The sequence below is a fragment of the Prionailurus viverrinus genome, chromosome A1 (genome assembly GCF_022837055.1).
Source record: "Prionailurus viverrinus isolate Anna chromosome A1, UM_Priviv_1.0, whole genome shotgun sequence".
Taxonomy (NCBI): Eukaryota; Metazoa; Chordata; class Mammalia; order Carnivora; family Felidae; genus Prionailurus; species Prionailurus viverrinus.
The window spans coordinates 1,231,903-1,242,455 of NC_062561.1; the positions used below are offsets into that span (position 1 = coordinate 1,231,903).

Consider the following 10,553-nt stretch of genomic DNA (forward strand, 5'->3'; position numbering starts at 1 on the left):
AATTCAAGTGACAGAATACTTAAATCTAAGGGAAAACCTAAATGGGAAATTTGTGGAAAGCCACCGACTATGAGCCATGAGATTACAGAAGTTTGCTAATATTGCTTATTAAACTCTTTTGCAGAGGAAATATTATATGTTTATGTGTGAATTTTTGGTTTTCATTTTTTATGGTTACCCTGACAAAACAACAATGGCTAGGTATCTACAAATTGGAAATACAAACCCAGAGCAATGGAAGCAATAGGGTTTTTAGGAAGGGGTAAGTGTGGCTGTTCGGGTGTAGAGGTTTTGTAAGAAACGCCGCACAGGCCCAGAAGGAAGCCACGGGGATGGGAAGGATGCCGCGCCCTGTAGTTACCCTTGTTGGCAGCAGATGGCAGCAGAGAGAGGCTTTGCACACCTCTGGGGGTTCTGGTCTGGACCGAGGGCTTCTGAGAAAAGGTTCAGTTATCACATCAAATAGTAGAAAAGGTCTTTGATAAGTTATTCAGCTTCTCCAAGAAATGGAAAAAGCCAAAGTAACCACGTCGCGGGTCTTTTCCTGGCCAAAGACAGCCATCTTTCATGATTTAGCTTTTTGTTTCTGAAGGCCCCCAAAACAAACCATTTCACACTCTGTGCTTTCGGTGGTGCTTTGGTGTTCCTGCCTCACCCAGCTGGTTCCATACTGTACTTTTTTTGTGTGTTTTTTTAAAGTTTTTTTTCTTTAATGTTTATTTATTTTTGGTGGGGGAGGGGCAGAGAGTGAGGGAGACAGAGGATCCGAATGGACCTCTGCACTAATAGCAGAAAGCCCCATATGGGCTTGAACTCACGAGCTGTAAGATCATGACCTGAGCGGAAGTGGGTGCTTAACTGGCTGAGCCGCCCACGTGCTCCCATACTGTATTGTTTTGTATGGTAACCGCCTCATACGCCTCTGTCCTCCACATTGCGACCCTTTAAAATCATCTTTGCATTTGCCAGAGGCTTAGACAATGCTCTGCACATAGAAGGAGCTCAATAGATGTGTTTTTTTTTAAATGGATAATGAAATGGTAAATATTATTAAATATTTTTGTAAGATACTTCACAAAGTTGGTCATAATATCCATGCTATTAAGATGAAAACTTGTGAATTAGATGCAGCTAATTCACTCCAAACTCAAGTTATGCTGGTAGATGGACTGACATGAGTTGGAAGGAAATCTTGGGTGGTGTTCCATATACAACATTTTTATTGGCTTAAGTAACTATAGAGAAAGCAGGCTAATTAAACTGACACATGACATAAAGTTGGAAAGAATTGCCAATAAACTGAATACAGGGCTCAGAAAGATCTGGATGGACTAGAGGGATGAGCCAAAATCAGCAAGATGAAGTTCGACAGGGAAAACGTTAGAGGCTTGTATTTAGGTTGGAAAAATCCATGTGACATGTAGTATAAATTTTGATAGGAGGTGGGAGGCAGTGGGAAGAGAAGGGGCGGGGGAGTACTCTGTGAAAACTTGGAAACAGAGCGACTGTTCATGGACAAGGTGGCGGTTCAACAGTTTGTGGCTCCGTCATTTATGGAATATTGTACATCTGTTAAAAAAAAACCAGAACAAGTTAGATCTATACATACCCACCTGGAAAGATTTCCAAGACGTATTACTAGATGAGAAGCTACCACGGAAAAAAGTATGTAAGAAACGCAAACCAAAGTAGTTATGTATGTATATCTCTATATCTACATATACATCTGCCATTGCATAGAAAAAAGATTGGAAGGATGTACATTGAGATCTTAATACTGATACTTCTGAGTAGGACTATGAAATGAGACTTTCACTTGACTTTATATACTTCTGCGTTTCATTTTAAATGCAAATGTATTTGTATATTAATTCTGTGATTACATAAATCATCTTGTAACTGAAAGTGAGGAAAGGTGACGAGGCCGTTAAAAATCTCCCTCAAAATTAACGTGTGATACTGCGTCTAGAATAGTCACCCCAATGCTGGGCCACGCTGGAGTGCTGCACCTAGTGCTGGGCACCGTCCGCCTTCTGGAAGACACTGAGGGGGAGCCTAGCGACCCCTGGCACACTTATCCCTGCTTGACTGCCAGAGGTTAGAAAATGTGTTTTGTTCTCTCTTATTTGCTTGTACCTCGTAGATTGGTACACAGTAGTTGCTTCATATTGGATGAACCAATGAATGACTGAGAAATGTGGGGCTATATAGCTGGAAAATAAAGTTGAGGTTGAACTTGGATCTGTTCTCAGCTCTTTAAGGTTCTTAAGTGGAAAATAGACTTCCTCTGGGTCCACCAGAGGGCAGAACAGATGCTGGAAAGCTGGTGTTATAAACAGGCAGATTTCTGCACAATAGGGAATTCTTCTGATGGCCTCCAGCCCCCTCCTTCTTTGGCCTCATCTCCTCCCAGTCTCTCCCTGACTCTGGTGTCCCGGCCTCTCTCTTCCTGGATGGCTCTTCCCTGAGATATCCGTTTGGCTTGCTTCTCCTATGCCTCTTAGCAGAGAGGCCTTCCCTGACCACCCTGCATCGAACAGCGATTCTCATCGTCCCTGGCCCTTCCTAGTTTCCGTATGCACAGAAAGTTCCGTTGCACTTATCTGCAGCATATATAATCGACAGGGATTTGTTTGTAGCCTGCCTCCTTCAACATGAAGGCAGAGATTTTGTTTTGTTCGCAGTCCCGGTGCCCAGTAGCTCCTGGCACTCCGCTGGCCCTTGGTAAATATTGGCTGAGTAAATGAATAATTCGAGATGCGCAGGAATGGAATGGAGTGTCTCTAGAAGTCAGGACTTCTTCTTAACCCTATCAGCACTGGGGAAGGTGGGGCGTCCCTATGGTGTTGGCTACTAGCTTCAGGAATTAAATGCACTGGGAGAATTCTGGAAGTCCAACCCACACCCTTTGTGTGATAGGACTGTCTGCTCGTGGCCTTTGAGTATGATATGTTACCTCCCCGAAAGGCACCTTCCTGGTCCATTCAATAGGAATAATAGTATCCGAAGGCCTAAGACTGCCAGAGAATCTGTGAGGATTAAATGAGATCATACGCATAAAACACGTGGCAACAGAGACTAACTAGATGAATGGACGCTTTATGACCCTGTTGACTTTTCTTTAATCATAGACTAACATAACTGTCGGAACCCTACCTTTTTATGCCATGACTTTTGCACCTAGCCTCTCCTCTCTATTGTGCTTACATCAGATTTAGTACAAATGTGCCATTTTTTTTCCAGCTTCCAGTTTGTCAAGCTCTGCTTGAGTCATTTCTATCTAAAATACCACCCATCATCTTTCCACCTTGGGATCTATCTCATGGAACACAGATGGCAATATTTTACTTAGCACTTCACTACGTAGAAAGCTTTCACATAAATTGTCTTACTTAGCTTTCCATTAACCTTGGAAAGTACAGTAAGCCCATTGTAAGATGAGAGAACTGAGGTCTGGAGAATTAAGTGAGCTCTTGCAACACCCACCAGACGCCCCTTTTGGCACGTTGCCTGCTGCTGTCTAGTTGACTGCTGAGGTCGGTGACAGCAGTGATGGTCAGCTCGGGCCAGGCCACCCTGGAGAATACTCCTGCGTCCTCCTGAGTCGGCCCTCATTCACTCACTGCCAGTTGCCACCCGCCTTTTGACAGTTGTGCATCTACGGAAGAGTTGAGACCACGAGTGCCAGCTTACTAGCAAACCTTGTGCCAGATAAATTGGCAGCTGGGCCGCACCCACCGTTTCACAAGCTTTCAAGGTCAAATACGTGGATGCCCAGCCAGTGCGGAGGCCTTCCTGGAGGCTGGCCAATGGCCTTGATGCAATCAGGCCGGCCCAGGGTCTTTTGGTGGTGCCTTTTGAAAAACAAAAACAAAAGCCCCAAACAGAGGTTTTTCTTACCTAGCACAAATGATAAATTCGAGATATGTACTGAGGATTAAATTCATGTTCAAAGTTCAAGCTCTAATTTTCAGGTGTGTGGCCAGACCTCTCTATAAGCTCTTCAAAGTGGTCAGTAGTGATCTGGAATTATTTTGGTCTAGTCTTTTAAAACCTTGAGAGTAACAACCTTCACAGCTTATAAGAATGAACACATCTATCTTAAAAATAATGTGCCATTTTAACAGCCTGTGTGCAGAGCACTTTGGAAGATGACCAGGGACTATTTTTCTCTTTTCTATTACCTGGATGAAAGTTGGCTATTTTTTTGTCCTCTTAAATCCATTTAGAAAGCAAGCGCATGGCATACGGTTCTCCATAAAAGACATTCCTAAGTATTTATGTGTAAAATGCTGAGGTCCTTGGGCTCAAGGTTCCTCCTACTGAAAAGACACAGCCGCTGTTGGCCGGCTGGTGGAGAGCCCCTGGAGGCAGGCAGGCCCGCAGACAGCAAGCACTCCCACACACAGGACAGGCTGGCCTGCCTACAGGCTTATTTCCCATAGAAATGGGCGATAAGGAATGCGGAGCAGCTTCATCAGACCAGATTCGATTACCTACAAACATACAGAAAGTACATCTCCCAGAAAAGACCCCTTATAGAATTTTTCTCATGCCTCAGCCGAACTTCACCATGAATGACATTTTCAGCTCCCGTGATTCTTCTAGGAGCCAAACCTGTCACGTGAACCCAACTTGGCATCCTGCAGGTTACAAATCCGGTCCACACGTCGTGCTGCACGTGTGTTTGTCAAAAACCTGTTGGAGGCGAGCATGCGGCTGGACAAAAATACTCTTTCCCCCTCTCCTGTCAATCTTTCTGGTGACAGAGGCTTTCCTGTACCCGGGGCAGAAGAATCCCAGAATGGTGGATAGACACCCTGGTAATTTACCGAGTTGGTGTTATAAAATATAAAATATTAACATAGAACACTGGCTATGGGTTAAAATAAAATCTGCTCTTCTATTAAAAACTATAAGAGATTTTAAATAGTTATTTTACGAATTAATTATATTTAATATTTTAAATGACATTTGAGACATTACAAAATTATTTAGTTACAAGCATGTAATTAAAGCTATGATTTATTATTACAAAATGTTTTTACAGTGCTATTCTTGGCGACAGAAAAGTGTTTACCCTCATGAAAGTATGTCGAGTACCATTTTTTGGAGACCATGTCAAGCACAGTGATAATATTAGGGTCCAGTTTGTCCCATAGAACACCTAAATATTTATCTAAACTCTAATTTCTATTTAAAAACAAATGCCTACCAATTCTATTTTCACTTAAGAAAACCGGATGCTAAAGAGGGAAGCAAACTTTTGAAGTAGATGAAACTCATTTTTAATCATTAGAATTTTGAGTCCATCTAAATTCTTTAAAATTTTGTTTCCATCTATTCTTTAAAAACAGTAACTACCACTCCCCCCATTTTGTTCTGCACCATTAAATTGTACTGTGGCAATGAAGCATTCCCAAGCAACCTCTTTAAATCAGTGCTCCCACTGTTGACCACAGTAATGGAAAGGGCAAACACTGTAGAGAGGGTGGCTTGCCCCAGCCTGTAGTCAGTAGTAGCTGGTGGTCCATCCAGCGTGTACTTCTCATGCAAAATTACACCTAAGTTTTTGAAATAAGGCTCTTTGCTAATACAAGCCACCCCTAAGAACTTCTAGTTCGTTTCACGTGTGAGAGGCTGAAATGCTTTTATGGGCTACGTACCACAATGAATACAGCCACCAGCCTCGCAGGGGCGCTGCAAATTACTCATAACCGAAAGGCTCTATTTTAAACTCAATGACAGTATCTAATTGCACACCGTTTGCATATCAGAATCTGAGCCTTTGAAATAGGGTGAACATATCATGGTTTTCAGAACATCTTACAGATCAAAAGAACATCTATCCCATTTTAAAGTTTTCACTTAAAAAAGCACAACAGAGTTTGAAGCGTTAGATAACCCTGTCCACTGTTACAGACTAAAACTCCCCAAGTGAATAAAAGAACCAAGAATCTCTACGTTCACCTTTAATTCAGGGAAAACGGCAAAGAGACCCTTAAGGAGATCAAGCAAACCTTCTCAGCATCCTCTTTAGAACCTGGCGTTTCTCTCCTTTCCTCCAAGAAAGAGAAAGAAATGCTGATGTCCTTTGTTTAAAATAGGAGACAGCCTACACCCACAAGCCCTAGCGGCCTGGGGCCTCACTGGAACTAATTTTAGTGAAAATCAGTATAGGCACAGAATCATGCCTTTGTTTTCAAGCTTTAGGAGAGGAGAGCTCTGTTGGAGGCATCTGGAGTTTCACTGACATCCAGAGCAGTTTCAAATGGTTGCGTTTAAGATAGGAATCTGTATCTCGGGAAATGCTGGTGACTGTGCCTTGACAGCAAAGCACCTGTCTGTGCCTCCTCCTTTTCACCCTCTCTTTTATCCACTGGCTGGGTAATGCGTTAAACTGGTTTTTTGGACTTTCCAGAACAATATCTAATTAGCAAATAACACAATTCGGTGACATTTAGCAGGATGCAAATTCCAGACACCGCGATCATGAAAACCGTAAAGACGGTCTTCTCCGTGGGCCTGGAAACAAAGCAGTCCACTGTATTGGGACAAGGCCACGCGTTGCACTTCACCAAGCGCTGCATGGAGAACCCGTCGTACATGATGTAGAAGACGTACATGAAGACTGCTTCAAAGATGACGCGGAAGAAGATGCTGCTGGTGTAGGTCCACCACAGTGACCCTTCGATACGGACCTTCTGGCTTTTGATCTCTTCAATGTCCTTAAATTCGTTCTTTATCTCCCCCTTAATGAACTTCCTTTTCTTCTCGTGTCTCCGGTATGCAACATGCATGGCCACCAGGAGAGCCGGCGTGGACACGAAGATCAGCTGGAGAGCCCAGAGTCGGATGTGAGAGATCGGGAAATAGTGATCGTAGCACACATTTTTGCACCCAGGCTGTAGAGTGTTGCAGACGAAATCGGCTTGCTCATCTCCCCACACTTCCTTCGCGGCTACGACAAGGATCATGATGCGGAAAATGAAGAGGACGGTGAGCCAGATTTTCCCAATACTGGTGGAGTGTTTGTTGACGCCCCCCAGAATGGTCTGCAGCGTGCTCCAATCCATCTCCTCCGGGCCGTGTGTGCTGGAAAAGGCAAAGCGAACCCAACACAGGCGTGACTCGTCAGGACGGAACTGGGGAGACTTCTCCGGGTCCCCGGTAAGTGAGCACTCTTAAACCGCCTCGCGAGCAAATACCAACTCTTACGCAACCTCACCCAAAACGATGAAAACAAAACCAGCCCAGCGATTAGACGCATAGTTCCCAAACCACCTGGAACGTGTTCGTATGTGTTGTCTAATAAAGACTAGCGTGTTCCCGGGAAGAATTCGCCCCGTGCTTGGCACATAACAGAGATGCGGGGGGTGGGGGAGGAGCGCCACGGCAAAAGTACTTGCTAACTTAAAGGCACTGATTAGTGCTGACCGAACTCTGCACTCTGCGGACTGCGCGGGTCACTCAGCACCTGAACGGGACCCGCCTGTTACTTCTGCCCGATAGCCTCAGGTTTTGGATGGTACCACCGGGACCGAGGCTGGCTGAGGCCGGCCTTGCCTTAAAGGCCAACAGACCAACTCCCTGCAGAGCTACCTTCCTCGAAAACATTTCGGTTCACTTTCATGGATTTGGGATGTAACAGTGAAATGACTGTTACCGGTGGTAAAGTTTACATTTGAGGCACTCCCAGGTTAAAATTTCACAGAAGCCTTCACTTCCTTTTTCTATATGAAAAGGAACAGGTGAAAATTAGTCTCCCCATGGAGGAAAGCCACGATGCATGGATTTTTGCACATACTTTCTGTGTCTGGATGGCTGGTCCTCACTGCCACGGTGGGGTGGGACTGATTTGCTCGGTTAGTCCTGAGGGATACAGCTGTTTGGTGACGGCTGTAATTGTGCATTTTGGGTCATGGCTTTAATTTAGAGGCGTTTCTAAAGGTGCACATTAAGAAAAAGGACAGCAAATTTAACTCCGTGATTCCCCGGTCACCGGCCCTACAAGATGAGTCACTGTATTGAAGTTCAGAACCAAAGCCTGCTACTCATGGAAAAGGGATTTGGAGAAGCCTGTGATCAATCTGCCATGAGACAGTGGCTTTCTCTTCATCCCAGGATATGAACTGCCTTCATTTATTCGTAGTTACAGCCCAACTGTCTCAATCAACCCCTCTTGTAAACAAGATCCCACCTCTCCACAACTCTGGTGAGTGATCGGTTTTCCACCCCTTCTAAGCTGGTAGTGAATCCTCCTTCTTCCCTTATTTAAAAGCATCATGCTCTCCCCACTTGGAACAAGTTGGGTCCCATTTCCTGATGGACTTCCTAAGCAAGCTGGGAACGAATGCCTTTCGTCACTGCACCCCATCTTGGGCACTGCTGTGGGGCACTAAGATCCGGCCGGAGCCATCCGACGCCATCCTGGTCAGAGGAGGCAGGAGAGACACGGAGAAGAGTCACAGACACAAAAATTACGGAAGATTGAAATATGCTTGAGACACATTTAGACCTACTCAGCTTGACAAAGAGACACATCGACTGGAAGCAACTGTGGTTTAGTCTGGGTTCAGCCCCGACCCTTTAGATACAGACTGTCTGGGAGGTCCTCAGGTGAAGCAAAATTCATCTTTGAACCAAACAGTATCATGAAATTAGACAGTCCGGTTCTTCATCAGCACCGAGTGGAGAGCAGAACACTCACCGAAATAAACTGTCCCTGGTTTAAGTCAATACGTCCGACTAAAAATCTAGGGTGGTCCTTACGCCTTGGCCTCTTCTGTGCTACCAAGGATCACATGCTCTTTTGTAAACCAGTCCAGTCACCATCAGCTGAGAAAGATACTGTCGTTTTGTAAAGCTCTTGATCCTTTAAAGGATCTGCTTTAAAGATCCTCTTAGGAAAAGGAGCAAATTACAATGCGCTCCGCAGGAGAGACAGGGGTGATAGGTCAAGATGGACTAGCCAAACAGGATGGAATTGTCCTCGGCATTCAGATCACCCAGGGAGCTGCCCTCCTGCCTTCCCTGACCTGGCAGATGGGTCATGGGCAGGCTCCTACCCGGCCCACACCACCCTGTCATTGTCTGGAGTTGGGCCAGAAGTGGGTTGAGAAGCTGCTTCAGGTCTTCGGGGAAGGCACCGGGTGAATCACCAGGTCCCAGAAAAGGCAAGAGGAGCTCTTGACCCCTTTACCTTCTTCTCAGTCCTCACTTTCGGATGGTTGACCTCTCCACAGAGCGCCCCCACCCCCTCACAGGTGTCTGTAACTGTGACTGACTAAGCACACTACATTTGAAAGAGACCCAAAGGACTAATGGGGACATGGCCGTCGCCACCCATCGCGCAAGACAGAGTCCCAAGTAAGGGGTCGTGGTCCTACGTGTCCGCCTGTCGGAAAGCTTGGAGGACACACGCCTTTTGGGTTTATTTCCTCCTGCCAGTGAGGGGGCACCGAAGGGCTAACGCGGCCCGTCCTACAGAACACGCTTCTCAGCTGCAGGCTACCTCGTCTGTAAAAAGTGTCCTGAGAGCGTTCTTTCCAGCTGGGAAACGCCACCTGGGGACAAACGCTCTTGACTGTTGAGGAAAAAGGCAAGCAACCCAACTAACCTCAGGTTCAGGCTGCGGTCTAGGTCTCCGGGCTCGCGGGGGCAGGGAGTGCTAGTTAATCCGGCCGGACCTCGACCCGAGTGACTTCCCTCCCCAGGGCAGCGCGAGCAGGTGAAGGTCAGTTTCCTGCTGCGAAGGCTTCCTGCTTTGCCCACGACTTTCTGCAACTTTCTGAACTAATCCTTCGGCCAACGGAACAGGTCAGGTGGCCGCAGTTACGGCGACCGGGCAGCAGAGCGAGAATCTCCCCCAGGAGTGTCTCGACACTCGTCACGCTGAGCCGGAACGGTCCCCTCCCCCGCCCCGCGCGCCCGGCCCGGTCACGGCCCCGGCTTCGGTTACCACGTCCCCTTCTCCGGCGCTGCTGCAAATCCGGCCCGAGCAGCCCGATTCGAATTTCAGAGCTCGGCCTGAGCCGCTCCCTTTCCAGACGTCCGCGCTCGCCCCTCGCCTCCCCGCCCCAGGTCCGCTGCCGCGACCGCCCGGGACAGGGACGGCGCAGGGGCCTCAGCGCGCGTGTCCAGCTCGCGGGATCCGGGTTGCCCGGACGCGGCCGGGTCCCCCAGTCCCGGCCGTCCTTCTTGGCGCGGGGTCCCCGGCCCTAGGCCGTCCCGGGGTCCCACCTGGCGCCGGGTGCCCCAGCCCTAGGCCGTCCTTCCTGGCGCGGGGTCCCCTGGCCCTAGGCCGTCCCGGGGTCCCTCCCGGCGCCGGGTCCCCCAGTCCCGGCCGTCCCTCCTGGCGCGGGGTCCCCGGCCCTAGGCCGTCCCGGGGTCCCACCTGGCGCCGGGTGCCCCGGCCCTAGGCCGTCCCGGGGCCCCTCCCGGCGCCGGGTCCCCCAGCCCTAGCTGTCCCCGGGGCGCCAAGAGTCGGGCGCACTTGCGGCGCGGCCTCACCTGTGCGGGAGGGAGCGCTCGGCGGGGCCGGGGGCGGGCGG

The 10,553-nt window shown here is 48.0% G+C and overlaps 1 protein-coding gene across 1 annotated transcript; it reads right to left on the reverse strand.

Annotated features, from left to right (window-relative positions):
- Positions 1–5,056: 5,056 nt before the first annotated feature.
- Positions 5,057–10,553, reverse strand: LOC125168184 (gap junction beta-2 protein). Its single transcript, XM_047863091.1, has 2 exons — positions 10,513–10,553; positions 5,057–7,095 (listed from the first exon to the last, which is right to left on the reverse strand). Exon 2 carries the CDS (start codon positions 7,074–7,076, stop codon positions 6,396–6,398), a length of 681 nt encoding a protein of 226 aa, XP_047719047.1. The 5' UTR covers positions 7,077–7,095; positions 10,513–10,553; the 3' UTR covers positions 5,057–6,395.

What these genes read in the sequence shown, in the direction of transcription:
- LOC125168184 (XM_047863091.1), bottom strand. Translation starts at nt 7,076, where the DNA reads ATGGATTGGAGCACGCTGCAGACCATTCTGGGGGGCGTCAACAAACAC.